A 17422-nucleotide genomic window follows, 5' to 3' on the forward strand; every position below is an offset into this window, starting at 1 on the left:
GCAACGTGCGGCAATGAAAACGGAATTCCCTCTCGAGCTACGTTCGGACCGCGCCATGGCTGTTCCGCGAACTGGAGAGAGAGAGACGCTTACTCCAAGGATCGCGACCAACGTGATACGCTTCCACATCGTCCACGGCACCGCCGCCGAGCCACTTGCCGATGTGTTTTGAAACGCCGTCCATGGTTCAAGCTGAACGAAACGAACATCTCGTACCGTAACCGTGCAGTTTGGCCATCACAATGGTGACCGGGATACCTTGCGATAGAAGCCGATAAAACGTTTGTGAGAACTTGCTCTGCATGGATGTCAACGCAGCTTGCGGACAGAAAGGACGAAGCTTTGCTTGCTTAGGGTCTCTTCGACACGTTGCTTAAGGGGACCATCACCCTGATGGTTAGTACAGCTCAAGTACACTGCAAGACAAAGGCCTCTTTCAATGATTTACAAACGACCCCGGCTATACTGAGAAACAACTTTTTTTGGAAACTGAGAGAAGGCTGCAGGGGCGGAGCATCTCTGTGTCACTTCGGCAATAAATATGCCACAGGACGGCCGCCTGACACGTTGCTGGCTACGCGTATGCTTCGCTTCGTCGCTGGTGTAGCTGGCGGAGGTGGTGCCATCTGTTGAATCGTCTTTCGCTGAAATCAAACAAAGTGTTCTTGAAGCGACAGCTTCACTACGCCATGTAAAGCCAAGGTCAACGGGCCGAGTCGAAGCCGCTACTGCGCATGCGCCGCACGTGAAGTCACTGGTGGTCCGCTGTCGCCTTGTTTGCTGCGAAGCTGCCACCGCCAACTCCGCAGCCTCACTGCGCTCGTCGCGCATGCGCAGTGGCTACAGATGCACGTCATTGCTCAGCCATGTTATAAACAGCGGGTACGCAGTGCTCGTTCTTGAGTGCAAACTGCTGGGCTAGTTGGTTCATATTGCATATAAAGGGAACCAGCGAAAATAGACGCAAGACAAGAACAAAGAAGGCACACACCACAACGCTGGTGTGTGCCTTCTTTGTTCTTGTCTTGCGTCTATTTTAGCTGGTTCTCTTTATAGGCTCGTTCTTCAGTTGAACGATGAGTGAAAAAGCGGAAAGTCCGCATGCATACTGTGATCGACATCAACGGCGACTGCGGGAAGCCACATCGACGGATCCCGAAGTTGTGGCGTGGTAAAAGGCGAGTCGACAACGAGCCCAAGAAGCCAGGAATGCCAAGCGCGCAACCGAGACGAGGGAACAAGGAGAAGGGCTCGCGAAACGACGTCGTCAAGAAACGGAGAGACGACAGCGACAAGCCGCGAGCGAAGCCACGACTTCTTCCGGTCGGTCGGTAGAAACTGAATCGGAGAGTACCTGTACCCAGCTATCGCGTACACACTAGGTTTAACCGGAGCTAAACCACCAGCTAGTTTAGGACTCACTCTCGGAAGTCGAAAATGTGGAGTAACGTAAAATACCTTAACAATACGAATGGCGAGGTTTTCTCTCGATAATTATTGGCTTTTGAGGCAACGAAAGAGGACTGTAATTTTCACACTTCATGGGGAACGCGTGAACCTTGTCGCGAGTGAAAGGAGGAAGATAGGAGTTTAAGAAGAAAGAAAGCAAGAGGTGCCGCAGTGAAGGGCTTCGGAATAGTTTCGACCAACTGGGGATCTTAACGTGCACTGACAGCGCACGGACGCCATTTGTGTTTTAGCCCCTTAAAACATGTGCGATCGCCCTAAAAACTGATCCACTGCGGCGGGTGGGCTCGACAATGCAAAATGGCTCAAATAAAGATCTTTGTGACGACGCCAACTTACCTCAGCAGAGCCCACTGTTGTGTTGAAACTCAGTGGGAGATGAGTTGCTGCTGCTGCTGTGGTGGTCAATTTGGTCGTGGTGTGGTCCTGAAATAAACAAACAATTTTGTGTGGAAAACAGATCAGGTTTTCTTCCTAAAGCAGTGCGAGTTGGTTTTATTGGACACTATAATATCCAAGGTTGGACGCAGTTTCTAAAAGCAAGCTAAATTCATACCTATTTCATAAATTCATGCTCTGCAAAGATTGGAAGAAAAAGGCGGTAGATTTCCACAGTCTAGCAAAAAGCGAATTTTTCCCGCTAGCGCTGTAATCCCATTGATTCCATGCCATTTAGATCATGCGAACTTGTGACGTCATCATAGTTCGCCAGATGTGTATATGTACACCTGAGGAGGTTGCCCATATCCCGGTGGGAAGTGGCAAGGGAGGAACTTGGAGGTTTGGCCATATATGTTATGTGGACCATGGCGAGGGTGTTCTGAAGGCGCGCGAAAGACCATTTTGAGGAGTTGCGCTGCAGGCCGGTGTGACGGAAAAGTGAAATAATTTTAGAAAGATTATTGAGGTAATTTGTTGATAGAAGGTATCCGTCCAATATCTTTCAAGAGAAAAGTATACAGCAGTGGTATCTTCCCTGTACTCATCTACCTGGTACAAACTTGGAGGCTAACGAAAAGGGTTCGACTTAACTTAGGGGACAACACGACGAGGTATGGAAAGAAAAATGGTGTGTGTAACGTTAAGGGACCGCAAGCCGGTAGAGTGGGGGAGGGAAGAAACGCGCGTTAATGATATCCTATTTGACATGAAGAGAAATAAATGGGCTTGGGCAGGGCATGTAATCCGACGCCAGCCCGTTCAGTCAGCATGCTCTGCTGACAGGTCCTGTACACGCTACTCATGAGACAAGAAATGCTTTGGCATTAATACCGCACACAATGAACGGAATAACGAGGCTGGCGTGCATAGTGGCTGCTACACACGCTGCGAGCATGAAAGGTCCACTGTGGAGGGAGTTATCATAAATTCGAAATACCTCTTCGCTAGCGCCGCTGGGTGTTGAAACCCATAGGGTTTCGATGGGGGCAAATAGCATTTTTTTGGTATGACTAATCGTTAATGTAGCTAAGCAGATTTGGTCGCAACGTATACGTTTTAGGTGTTCTCCAGTAGACATATAAGGAAGCGGCCTCTCGATGCCTTGGCAAATATTTGTTTCAAAGATATTTAAAGTTTATTTATTAGATGTGTATGCTGTGCCAAAGCTATAGAGCACTCAGCTCCAGACGCTTTATTATAGTTTATAACAGTACCGGGACAGAGCTTTCGATTATGTAATACAATGTTCTAAACAAAGAGGAAAATTGTGAAGACCGACATTTTACGACACAATGAACCCATCTCACGCTGCTGAACCATCTTCAACGATTCTTTCAGGTTGCACACATCACGCCGCGGGCCGTCCATTTAACCTCACACCGCAAACGTAATGAGGTTATCAGATTGCACATTTACTACCACCAAGCATTTTGCCGTGCGAGAACACAGATACAGCTGCATTTTTTTTAAATACATTTCCACTGGTGGCAAAAACAAATGAACGAGATCGCCTCGCCAAATTCTTATTACTTTGTTTCAAAGAACACAACAGAAATCATTATCTATGTCATTCACCCGCATTAGTTTTTAATGCGAAAGCATTACCAGGCGCATTACGAGAAAAGCTGGCGGTGCAGTGTTAGAGTGATCAGAAAATTTTAAGTCGAAAGCCTTTAATGTCTCATCGTTGTAAGCAGCAGTTGTCGACAGAAATGTCACGCTTTTCAATTGGTCGAAACGGTCGTGACGTCACAGTGCGCGAATTTCAAACGGGGCCAATTGTACATGGGCTAGTAACCATGTAACCAATTGAAGGGATGGTATAGTGATGCTCCAAGTAAGTGGGACTGAGCTTAGGTAATTGCTTAATTATTAAATTAGCCTAATTAACTTTTCTAGTCAGGCCATATAAATAAATAAAACCGAGTAGGAAATTGGTCGAGCTCGGGAATCGAACCCCGGTCTTCGGAGTGCGAGACGAGCACGCTATCCACTCCGCCATGCAAGCTCGATGGTTTGGGAAGAACAAAGGTGGGTCTAGTGAATACGGTGTCTTCGCTCACTCCCATCCTCCTCCCTTCCCTTCCGGCGAGGTTGAGGTGTCCACCGAGATATGAGAGACAGATACATTTCCTTTCCTCAAAAACCGATTTACCTACGAGCGAGGCGTAGAACCGAATGGGCGATGGCGTTCTATGGACTCCCTGGAAGCGTTCCAAGACGCTGTCGCGTTCCACTCTCAGAGGACATCGGTGACCGCACTTTAGGTCAAAAAAGTGCCCAGATGATGCAGGATATGATGCAGCAAATCCAGTCGCAAATGCAACAGATGCAAGTACAATTCCAAGGGCAGATCTCAGAGATCAGAAGCGCTTTTAGAAAACAAAAACATACCGAAAACATTAGGGAAAGGGCGTACAACCGTCCAGCGCTAACAGCTTTCGCAAACGAACAAGGCAACAGCAGTAACGCGTAAACATGATCAGTACGTATAGGCAAGAACAAGAACACTTAGATATTTGGCAATGGAACTGCAGAGGCTACCGCAAAAAGCACGCCCTCTTAAAACAATATATAAACACACAACTCACACCTCCTGATGTAATTGCGCTCCAAGAGACTGGAATCAAGCCGACCTTACAAGGGTACGAGGTTTACGAGAGTCAAAACGAAGGTAAAGCGGCCGTCCTAGTCAGAAAAACCATTACCGCCATCAGGCACGATATCATCGCCGACACCGACATTGAACACGCGCTTGTTGAACTCATTCCGAAGAAGCGAAAGGGGCGCAACACGTTCTTACTGAATGTGTACAGCCCGCCGCGACAAAGAAAAGCCGAACTCTTCGAACTGTTTTATGGAGCGCACAAGCTGGCCAAAATAAAATGCACTCATCATCGTAGGAGATTTCAACGCCATGGACAGGAGTTGGGGATACCAGAAACAAGACATCAAGGGAAGAACATTAGTGGAAGTAGCGGAATACTTTTACTGCAGTCTAATCACAGATCCTGCGACCCCCACGAGAATCGGGAATAGCGTGAGCACGGACACATGCCCGGACCTCACCTTCGTAAGGAAGAGCAGGGAGTAACAGTGGGAAAACATGATGGAAAATCTAGGCAGCGATCACTTTATCCTCCAGACACGAATAGCATCCGACACCATAAGAAGCCAGATTGGACAGGCGAAAATCACTGACTGGAACGCCTTTCGCGGGGCTTGCAACAAATCTGAAGGCGGTATCCAATCACTGGAGGAATGGAGCGGCATGCTGAGAAAAACGCGACAACGATGCAAAAAAATTCTAAGGAGAACGACAGCAACGCCCGAAGTAGACGCCCACCTCCTCAGGCTATGGGAAGCGAGACGCAGTCTCACCAAAAGATGGCGGAAGCAAAAACACAACAGGAAACTAAAACTAAAGATAGCAGAAATTACGGCAAAGGCGGAAGAATACGCGATGAAACTCGCGAAACAAAATTGGGAACAACTCAGCGACTCGCTTAGGGGAACTCTAGGCACAGCCAGAACCTGGAATCTCTTAAGAGCACTAATCTATCCGACCAAAATAAAATCAGAAAACAATAAAGCCATCCACAGGTTCATCCACTCCTTCGAGGGATCAGACATCGCCCTACTGGAGAAGGCACGAGAAACATGTTTTGGCGATCACAATCCCCCGCGATACCAAGGAACGTATCGAGGAGCCGAAAACGAGAAACTCGACCGGCCGATAACTGTGGAAGAGGTTTACGCGGTCATAAGAAACACCACCAGAAACACGGCAGCCGGAGCGGACAGAATCGACAACGCCCTAATCCGCAACCTGAGCGACGACCTCATACAAGAGCTCGTCAGCTTTCTTAACAAACGTTGGGAGGCGGAGACGGTTCCCGAAGATTGGAAACACGCCGAAGTAATAATGATACCTAAACCTGGTAAAAAGCTACAAATTGAAAACCTCAGGCCCATATCACTCACGTCGTGCCTTGGCAAGCTTTACGAACGGGTTTTAACTTTAAGACTTCAAAATTACATGGAAGATAACGACTGTGTACCACATACCATGTTCGGCTTCAGAGCGAAGCTCTCGACGCAGGACGTACTCCTCCAAATACAAGAAGATGTCCTGCGAAACGTACCTCGGACGGGAGAAAATGTCATAATGGCCCTGGACATCAAGGGGCATTCGACAACGTCAGCCACGAAGCGATCCTTACGGGCCTAGACGACCTGGATGGCGTACGCAGAATCCACGGCTTCGTCAAAGCCTTCCTGTCCGATAGAACTGCCACCATCGGCATAGGAGACGTTCGATCGGACAAAATTCGCACTCCAAACAAGGGAACACCCCAAGGGTCAGTTATCTCACCCCTACTCTTCAACATAGCTATGATAGGCCTAGCTCGAAAACTAGAGAACATCGAAGGCATCAGGCATGCAATGTATGCTGACGATATAACAGTCTGGACAAACATGGCTGTCAGGGAGAGAAGGAAGAAAGGCTACAGCAAGCGGCCTCTTGTGTAGAGCAATACCTCGCAAGAAGACGACTCGCATGCTCGACCGAGAAATCGGAACTGCTGAGAGCCTGGAGAGGCAAGCGAAACCGGACCGTCCCAACCAACGTTGACCTAAAACTCAACGTCTACCTACAAGGGACGCCCATACCCGAAAAGACAACAATAAGAATTTCCGGCATGTGGGTTCAATCCAACCAGCGCAGTACTCACACTTTTACCCTGCTCAAAGCAGCAACGCTACAAGTCGCACGCATGATCACCCGCATCACCAACAGGCGACGTGGCATTCTTGAAGAGGACACACTAAAACCAGTCAGAAGCCTAGTAGTTAGTCGAATCACGTACAGCCTACCCTACCAGTGCCTTAACAAAAACGAAATACAACAAGCGGATGCCCTGCTACGCAAAGCGTACAAAACAGCGCTCCGACTACCACGCAACACGTGTACAGAAAAACTCATGGCCCTGGGATTACATAACACCTTTACGGAGCTACGAGAGGCGCAGCTTGAGTCGCAAAAACTCAGGCTGTTGCAAACAACGACTGGAAGAGCGCTCCTGCAGAGGCTCGGATACCGCGAGCAGATGCAAGAAATGTCGAGGACGGCAACAATCCCCGACGAGCTTCGCAAAACCCTCAATGTAGCGCCAATACCAAAAAACATGGATCCCAACCTCCATCCAGGCAGAAGAGAAGCGAGGGCCGAATTTATAGAGAAAACATACGCTCCTGAAGCCACGACCGTGTATGCAGAGGCGTCTCTCCGAGGCTGCACAGCTGCAGAGTCCGAGGAAGTAGCCGTTGCTCTAGCGGTGGCGGAGGGCTATAGAACCGGGCGGTCACTAACAATACTCACGGACTCTCAAACAGCCTGCCGAAATTACATGAATGGCAGGATAGGTCGTCACGCGCTCCGTATACTCCTCGCAGCGAGTGACAGAATTAAAAACCAGGAAGAACAAAACGACAAGATCCCACACAAAATTATGTGGGTACCGGGGCACACGGGGGTGGCAGGGAAGGAAAAGGCCGACAGGATAGCTCGAGGATACATTACTTTCCGAGCATCCGACGAGACCGCGGAACTCGCGCCAGCACCCAGGCAATCCTCGGCCATACTGATATCCCCCACCGCACAAATCTCTCAGCAGAGAGGAAGCTGTCACTTGGAGACAATTACAAACAGGCTCTTTTCCGAACCTACATATACTAAACAATATGCTTCCTACGATATACACGGACAAATATCCCTGGTGCTACGAAAAACCTACTCTATACCACATCACATGGGCCTGCCAAAACATACACGTGGTCCCCAAGATACAAAACCCGAGTGCGGAGCAGTGGGAGACTCTGATGTCCAGCGACCGCTGTGAAGACCAACAAGGTCTGGTACAGCGAGCTCAACGGGCGGCAGTGGCCAGCGGAGCCCTGGACTGAGGGCAACCGACCACTGATTAGAGGCCGACGACTTCGACAGAGAAGGCTCCTGGGGGTAGAACCAAGACGTCTGTGAAGATGCCCCCAAACCGCAGGAAAAATGATTAGTGTAAATAAAGTTTTCCCTTCCCTTCCCCCTGAATTTTGACGTCTGTCCACCGAGATATGTGAGACATTTACTGCGTAATTTCCTTTCCTCAAATACAATTTTCATTTCCTTCATTACGGGCCATCTTTGTCTTTCTTCTTCAACTCCCACTTCCTCTCCTTCCTCTACGGTGCGGTTCAGGTGTCCACCGAGATGACAAAGAATTACTGCGCCATTTCCTTTCCTCAAAAAGCGTTCAAAAGGCAAGGCATCGCGACGAACGGGTGGTGGCGTTCCTTGGACTGCCTGGCAGCGCTTCAACACGCTGTCGCGTTCCACTCCTAAAGGCGAAGCTTAAGCGTCATTAATTAGCAGTTAATTAGCATTCAGACACCAATGAGTAATTAACCATTAATTCGTGATTTGCCATCACTTAGTAATTAGTACTCAATTACATGTGACGCCTCCAGGGCCACAGAAACAGTCGAAGTGGTGCGGAAAACGCTTTCGCCTCTACGCACCTTAGACAGTCAAAGTGCCCCCTGATTTTTTTCCCTGACTCTAGGCGGTGTGTCATAGTGTGTGTATGTGTGTACTCGGAGGTGGTACACAAAATCGCAGCGATGACAAGAAAACTGGCCGGCGGTTTCGGAAGAGGGCGCTGCGAGCGCGTGTAGTGAGCAGACGCACGGAACATCGGCTCCGGCGATTTTCGACAGTAGCGGCAGGCGAACGCGCCGGACTCGAGCATTTTGCACTTGACAGAACCAGCAAATCGTACGGCACGTAGCTAGAGGGTTCTCAACCCAGTGGCGAGAATTTTAGACATTTTGGAGCATTTTTGCTCCCATCTATCGTGGCGCCGTCGCTCAGCCTAACGGTTGAACGCCGGCGTTCGGCGGCAGGGTTTTCGCTACCGGCCAACACGGCGAATGTAGTCCAGCAACGCGGCTACGACCCGGAAGGCATGGTATAGAAAACGGTGCCGCAGACAAGCCGTAGCCATGCCTGCAGCGAAAATATGATCCCGGCTTTTGAAAACGGAGCCCAGAGGATCCAATCCAGCGCGCAAATAGAGGCCACGTGAGCACACGGAGGCCGCCACGCGCAACCAGACACGGATGCCAGTGAGCGCGCAGCTGGAGGCGCACGGCAAGTGAAAGCTGCATGCTAAACCCAGGTTTTGTGCAGATTCATATTCGACGATGTGGTAATAATTATCAAACCACTAACGGCGACAAACTTGAAGAATTTGAAACACGGCGAATCAGGCCTAACGCTACAACAGCCAGTCGAGGAAAAAGCGGAACAGTTTTACTTCATGGCATCCCGGGACCAAAACCTGATCATCGTGGGCACGCGGAGCTTTCACGTGGCAGGCAGCCTGGTCGTGGACATTGCAACTCAAGCCAAAGGAGGCCAATAACTTTTTCTGCGGGGGTAGGTAAAACAAAGCGAAGACAACGTGGTGCACGGAGTCGTCACAGTGGCCAATCAGGAAACAGTGAGTCACTGCGAGGGAAGGTGAAAAGCTTTCCCGAAGAAAGCAACACCCTGGAGATCGTAAAATCGGGAACTTCGAACAAAGCCAGAGTAACCTTCGAAGGCAAGTGCGGGGGAAGGTGAAATGCTTGAATGGAAAGAGCAACGGAGGCGGTGGCCACGTTAGGCCTAACTTAACACACAAATCCGGCGTGCCCCACGCGGATAGGGAGCCCGGCTCGGAGGGACACGTGTCCAGACCTTACCTTCACGAAAAACCCGAGGCGAGTGGTGTGGACGATTACGCAGGAAACCCCCGGTAGCAACCATTGCCGTACGAGGACCCTTGCGAGACCGACGTGGCAGGCTACAGTCGGACTCGACCAAATTCAGCAAATAATACGAGGTAAGCTCGATCCAAGAGCAGGGATCAAAGCCTGGACCAAACAGCTGCTGACCAGCCTCTGTTGCACGGAGACGCAGGCAAAACCCTCTGAGACGGTGACGGACGTGGACAACCGCCTCCTACACCTCTGGGAATCCAGACGCAGCATTGTCAAAAAATGGTGGGGCAGACAGGTGCATAACCGCGAGCTCAGAACCCGGATCGCGGAGATCACTAAAGAGGCGGGGGAATACGCGATGCAACTTGTGGACACAAATTGTTTAGACAGATGCAACACGGCCGCTAGACAAATGGCTGGCAAAAACACGCGACGCCTCTTGCGGGCGCTAATAAATCAAACCCAGGCTGGCACCGAGGAGCAGAAACACCTGCAGAGAGCAGCACACAAATTTCATGGACACACGGCCGAGGTATAGCGCGGAGCCGAAACCGCCGAGCTAGATGAACCTTTCAAACTATAAGAACTCGAGGCAGCCCTAGCGAGGATGAAACGTGAGACCGCACTAGGGAGCAGCGTAAACCTCCTAGCCAATCTACTGCAATCCGCATACGAATCCCTCCTGGAACACTTTAATTCGATCTGGACAGTCGCAAATTCACTTTCCCCGGAGTGGAAGACGGCGCTGGTAACTTTCATCCTTAAGACGGCCAAAGCCATAGACTCGGATAACCTTAGGCCAATTTCCCTCCCCCCGTGTGTGGGCAAACTGTTGGAAACAAGGGTCAGAGATAGACTATCTGAGTACCTGGAAAACAAGCCAGTCTTCGCCGACTGGATGTAGGGCTTCAGGCCAAAGAAATCGAGAAATCGTGTTCAGAACGTCTTGCTGCAGCTCAGCACGGAGGTACTAAACCTGATCGAAAATCCGAAGGGGATAAAAGAGTGCTAGCCCTAGACCTGAAGGGAGCGTTCGACAATGTGACGCACGAAGCAATTTTGACACACCTCTCGCAAAGGGGGTGAGGCGAGAACGCCTTCGAGTACACAAAACACTTCTTCACACAGAGAGAGGTCTGTGTAAGGATCCACACGCAGAACGCGGTCCCTTTCTTTAGGCACGAGAGGGACGCTGTAGGGAGCGGTGCTATCCCCTTTCCTTTTCAACTTGGCAGTGAAGAATCCGACGGTCGACCTGGTGAAAGTCCTGGGTATGCAGCAAGCGCTTTACGCGGACTTCTCTATATAGGCCACGTAGGGCTCTCTCGCTAACACAAGTTACAGAAAACACAAGTTACTGAAAATACAAAAGAATGTATGACAAAAAACTGGCTATATACATAAAGAATCAAGGAAAATACAGTAAAGAAACGTTTCAGAACACATATCTGCACATGCCTGGACTATATAACTTCCAAACAGCTAATTTCCATGTTTCAAAGTCCCGTACAAATTATGGCCACCAAATGTTGACATTTATGATACCGCGAGTTCTAAATGCTTACGCCCCGCTACTTTCTATGGCAATGGAAAAACGACGTGACCAAAGTTATAAAAGAGCCGTGCATGATATGCTACTTTCCTGACAGTGCTGTATAAGTAAACACCGTTGTATCTTTTCTGGTATCAAATCTGTATATTACTGCCAATTTAATTTTAACCTGCGTTTTTTCTGTTCGAAGTCGGTTGCTGTCAAATGGTTTGAATGTTTGTTTTAATTTTTTGTTTGTTTTTGTATAGGACAGCAGGCCATAGTCAGGTGTTGTTTAACGCCTTTTGCCTGATCGTCCTTGGTTTACGTATGCATTGTAAACCAAAAATAAACCAATAAAAAAAAGGAGGCTAGCCTGCATGAGGCAATCATCGCGGTGAACGAGTACGCGAGAAGAAGCGGCATCCATCGCTCGCTGCAAAAATCCAAATTCGTGCACATCATCTCTCGAGAAGATGCATGAACATGACAGAATTGGGATCCGGATCAGAACCGATACCCAAACTAGAAGAAATAAGAGCCCTAGGTCTTCTCATCGTCAAGTGTAAGCTGGCGACGACCATGCCCAACAAGCTAAATAAGGTGGGAGACCAAGGGAGCCGAATGGTTTGCAGATTCTGGTATAAAAAAAGGGGGACTGCGAAGCAAAGACACTCAGCTGCTGGTCAATGTCTTTGTAACGAGCAGAATCCTATACTCGACCCCGTATCTCCGCCTCAAGAAACACGAACAGAACATCCTCGAAGTGATCGCGAGCAAAATGGCGAAGAAGGTCGTCGACCTGCCGATGAGCGCGTATAATCTGACATTCCAAGGTATGATTATGATGAACTCTTTGGAAGAACTGAGAGAAGCCCACCTCACAAGTAAACACACGCGATTATCGCAGGCTTCGTCAGGATGTTGCCTATTCGCCCGATTACACATAGAACACACTACTCTAACCGATGAGAGAGTAAGACTCCCGTCGCAGTTCCGCTAGGCCCTGCACTTAAAGCCACTCCCGACAACATGTCCAGGGACGACAACGAGGGTAGGCGCTAGGCCAGGGCAGAGGCCTTAGCTCTCCACTACGGAGGGAAACACGGGGTATACTACGTGGTCGCGTCCCCGGCACTAAGGAGGGTTGTACACGGCTACGGTGATCCACGAGTCCAAAACGGTGAGCGGGCTCACCTTCAAAGCCCGAAACGTAACTGAAGCGGAAGAGGTCGGCATCGCGTTAGCGGCAACACACACCGATTCGAAGACAATCATAACCGCCTCGCTAGGGGCCTGTCGGAACGTTGAGCAGGGCGGGGTCCTGTACCTGGCCTACCGGCTGTTGCAAAACAGCTTGTACTTAGGAAGTCCATCCCACCGCTTCATAGCCTGGGCTCCGGCCCACTCGGGGCTAGGAGGAAACGAGGAAGCAGACGCAGCCACCCGCGCGCTTTATAACCGCGCAACTTCGCCCCCATCCTCCTCAAAAGAAGCATTGCGGGCCGCGCCGGCCTGCGCTTTCAGGCAAATAACTCGACTATACCAAGAGAGACACAACCTTTACCCCCAAACTGTGCCCGGCTTCGCTAAAGTACTTTCGCGCTGCCTTCTCCGGGGAGTCTCCGCACTGTGGGAAAAGGTCCTCGGACCTCTACCACACGGTGTGGGCGTGCCCCACCAGCCCTGCGTTTACCGCCAATCCAAACTCCACTAGGGAGGACTTAGAGGCGACCCTACTCGACTGCTCCTACCTGAAAGTCCAAAAGGCTGTGGTTGAACGAGCAATGTCGGGCGCATAAGCCACTGGGATCCCCTAGTAGGGAATCCATATAAGGTTTGTGAGGTGAAGGGCACTAATATAACCCTCCCTTTCCAGACGAAATAAACGTTTTTAACGCCCCCGGTTTAGCATTGCTAATACCGAAATATTGTTGCGAAAGCGCATTTTTTTTCAGCTGGGGACCACCGCCACGTACGTGAAATCGCCATTAAGGTGTCCACTAACCAAGGGAGCAGTTATCCGCGTATTCAAGTTATTGATCGTCAACGCCAAATTACCCAATGCGTGTTTGCGACCTATGCTCCAGTGCCGCGTTTCTGCAGCAATGTTATCAAGTCAACGCGTCAGAACTGTGCTTTCTCGCGCTCAGTATTTCGTGCTCAACAATTCTATATCGTCAGTCATATTTTCGTTCATGTCGCATCCAATTAAATATGGCTGGTGTGGCCAGGATCGAACCTGCGTCCTTCGAACCAGCCGCCGAATGCAAAAGGAGTTGATAAAAATAAAATGTCCAGTCTCACTAGGCCGCATCTGCATGGGCAGAGCAAAAATTTTAGCGTCGTGCCGTCTTGAGGTGAAGGCAGAGCGTTACAGTACAGTACAATAGAAAGGACTTTGCGAAGGAGATCGTGTTATGAAGGCAGTGAAACCTGCTTACTTTTGTCTTTCCGCACGTCTCAGCACCCGGCTGCGGACAATTTGGCATTAGTAAGCAGAACATGTACAGCCGCCCATAGGCTTGACATGAATGACAGACCGCATGGCCTGGACTGCTGTCAGCGCCACGAAGCGATAGTCATCGGTGCGGGATAATACTATCGGTATGTTTACGGTGGCTGAAGATAGCTGCTGTGAACCGCGGCAGCTTAGCGCGATATTTCTGGTTCCCGCGATAAGAAAAACTGCAAAGAGCATTGCCGGAGACGTGGAAGCCGCGTCAGCGAGCAAAAAGCGCCGAAACGCCCCCTTGACGAACGCGCTGTCCACGCGGCGATTAGGCAGAAGCTTAAAAGCAGTCAAAGCGAGCCGCGCGCCATCTATCGTCAGCCACCGTAAACATACCCAGAGCATTAGCCCGCACCGATGACTATCGCTTCGTGGCGCGTGTTAAGTCTGTGGGTTATTGTACGCATAGCGATATCACAACTCGGATACTGGTATGTTAAACTTTAGATTATAACTACTGCATCGCGCAATAATAAACTAAATGTAATAAATTTAACTTACGAGAGGAGCCTGAATGAAGAAAAACTTGACTAATTTCACAATTATGAATTTCGTGAAGAGCGGAGATGAGTGGGCATTATATAGCGTTTTGCAAGCAATCGTACAACACTTTTTAGAGCTGAAACTAGCTCTCTCGGTGAAATTTTACCACTGTAGACTGTAGTCACGCATATGCTATTCAAACAAGGCCGTGAAAAATAAACGGTTCATATCTGAAGCAGCCCAATTAAATTTTCAGATATAACTTTCAAACAAATACTACTCTCAGTGTGTTCTCCTTTTAGAACATTCTGGAAATCTCATTATATAGATCAAAGTAACGTATCACATGGTATGCTGTGAATCTTTATTCGATATGTTGGTCTGGAACTTTTTCTTCATGTCGGTGTTCATTTGAACATGCATTTGGCTCATAAAAAATTGCCCGCGATGCCTTTCATCTGCAAAGAGTCAATAGCGTAACCAATCTTTGATCGGATTATAATTTTGTCGCCACTAAAGCAGAACTGCGTATTTAAGAGCCAGTTTTTTCGGCAATGTAAGTATAAGGATTATCTTTACATATAAAAACTTACCTTTACCTATAAGAACCATATTTGTGCCAAATAAAAACTTCTATTGTAATGTATTGTACTTAGGCGAGTTACCTCCTTCGGGCATCTAATATCTATGGACCTACTCGCTAGAACTAGAGAAGAAGAGGGCATATCTATAGGTGTAATTTCTGGGAAGGCTGAACAATTGCAAATATTTGTATTGGGACATGCTCGCAGCGCAAGAATCATTCATATTTGCATGAAACACTTGCGCACACAACAACGCTGCAATCACAAGTGGTTGATTCGGACAAGCCATGCTAAATATGAACGCCGCATCGCGCATGAGCGAACATAGTAAACATATCAAGAAAGTAATCAGTCAGTGGCAAACACTCCAGCGTAGCCATACGGCTACAAAGAAAAGCTATCGAGCTCCCAAATAAACTTCATAATTAATAAAAATTTCTTCGTGGTCTCGGGTTTGAACCCGGGGCCACCGCTTCACCAGAATAGGCGCTCTACCAACTGAGCTGACCAGGACGGCTAGCATATGGTAGGTAGGGCGAGAGCGAATTGATCAATAACTCGGAGCGAGATCAGTGTTCGTAAATGTTCACGGGAATCCACCAAGGTAAGCTGATTTGTAATAAAGAAGTAATTACTCATTGTTATGTATTCAAGCGCTGCCATACGGCATCAAATGACAGCCACACAGCTTCTTCAGAAGCTTCATACTTGAAAATTTGTCCTGATTGTGGTTGGAAACAAGGACCACGGCTTCACCGGAGCAATCGCTCGATCAAATGAGCTAACGGGGACAGGTAGTATATTGCACGGCGAGAGCAAATGGGTCAATAACTCGAAGTAGGAACAAGGTTGGTGAAATGCTTAGGGGAAACCCCTGAGAGGTAGTATATTCGCAATAAGGAAGTAATCAGTCAGGAAGTAATTACACACTGGCCTTCACCCAAGCGCAGCCTATGCTTGAAAAATGCGAACATTGAGCCGCAATACATATTAAGAAAAATTTTGTGGCAGAGGAAAGATCGAATACTGATCTGTACAAGAGAATTACTGCATCGTTAACTTAGGTATTACCCTTTTCCTTATGTGACCGGCTTTCAGAAGTAGAGTGCGGTTTGCTCATTGCTTTTCCTAGAATCTCTTCACTGTCCATTGTATACTCCAGCCATGGTGTACTCATGATGTCGAATAAGTGTTTTTTTCAGTCGAAATGCTGCACACAGTTCTCGTAACAGATTAAATGCGCAACTACGTGTACAACTTCATTGTTCCTCGAAGTGAATTCATGCTTTGTTAACCGGTTCCTAAGACATCGGCCACTTTGGCTGGCATGTGTTTTTCGCCCGACAGTGTTATTTGGTGCACCACTCCTGATTCTCACCGCGCAAAGGGACTGGTATGCTTTTCCTTGCACGCATTTCTCCAGTTGTCCTGGTCGAATGTGCGAGGGCATAGCTTCGCGAACTTAACCGGAGCCCGAAAAATGAGCGGTATCTCAAACCGGCGCCACAAATCTCTTCGTGATCTGCGATTATGTTTACAGGTAAGGGGGTCGAACGTACTTTCACTTGACCACGTTTTCAGGCTCGTTGTGCATTCTTTACATTTGTATAGGTTAATTTCGGCAGTACATATCACAATCGACAAACGGTAGCCGGTAGACAATTTTCTTCTCGCTATTTCTTGCAACCTATAGAATACATCTAACTCCTCTAAAAGCTCGTTTTCCAAAGCAATTGAAAAACATTTTTCGAATGTTAGGTACTCGCAATACATATTAATGCCATAGCGTTCTTCACTTACCTCGTCGGAGCCCGTTGTTGTTTGCAGAGTCGGCGAGAGTCCGGTTGTGATATCGGCAACGGTGGTCAGTATGGTTGTTGCACTCTCCTGGAATGAAGATAGCGTTGCCGTTGTTGCGATTATTTACTGCGGTAGCGGACGCAGGGTAGCGAGAGGACACGTCAGACATCGGGATACAGGCACTCGGACATCGGAAGGCTGGGCCAGTGATCTATTTACCTGATTACATATGTGTGAGAAATGCTCCCAAGATATACACATCGCTTTTTTAAAGCTTTTCCTGTGCCCAGGTCTCTAGCTAGAAAATTTAGTTCGGTCATTAATGCCCAATCACTGCGGTCACATACACATTCGGAAACCATTCATAACAGACGGACATATTCTTTCCGCTCTTTCGGCAGCAATACCGATCCTGGTGCAATGACTACCGGCCAGGATGGAAGTCCAGTCGATGGACATGGTCGCACACCGTGCACTGCCAATGAGGCCCTTTTCTTCGCGACAGAGCGCTCCGTAGGGAAAGGAATGCGGATTTGGTCCTGAAGCCCAGGGGAAGACGCGCTTTTTCATAGCCGCAAACACGCCACCGCCGGTGCGCGTTGTTTGTAAGTAAGGCCGCATTTTGTCTTCGGATACTAGACAGCAAATATTTTCCATTGCTATCAAACTGGAAATGTTTGTGATGCCGCCACCGACATGCGGTACGAGAGGCGTCTTGATAAAAGAAAATATGCGGTTATAAGAGAGCAGATTTCACAGCAATAAATACTGAAATGTGCGTTT

At 48.6% G+C, this 17422-nt stretch overlaps 1 protein-coding gene across 1 annotated transcript in view; it reads right to left on the reverse strand.

The window, feature by feature from the left end:
• LOC149337283 (uncharacterized) overlaps window positions 1-17422 on the reverse strand; it is a 62364-nt gene that overhangs the window by 20758 nt on the left and 24184 nt on the right. Inside the window, exons 5-6 of the mRNA XM_089554374.1 lie at window positions 16640-16726; window positions 1807-1893 (exon numbers count right to left, since the gene is read on the reverse strand). Coding sequence (XP_089410500.1) covers window positions 1807-1893; window positions 16640-16726 — 174 coding nt within the window. The remainder of the gene's footprint in view (window positions 1-1806; window positions 1894-16639; window positions 16727-17422) is intronic.

This window comes from Amblyomma mixtum, chromosome 7 (genome assembly GCF_055824585.1).
Source record: "Amblyomma mixtum isolate Tamu chromosome 7, ASM5582458v1, whole genome shotgun sequence".
Classification (NCBI taxonomy): Eukaryota; Metazoa; Arthropoda; class Arachnida; order Ixodida; family Ixodidae; genus Amblyomma; species Amblyomma mixtum.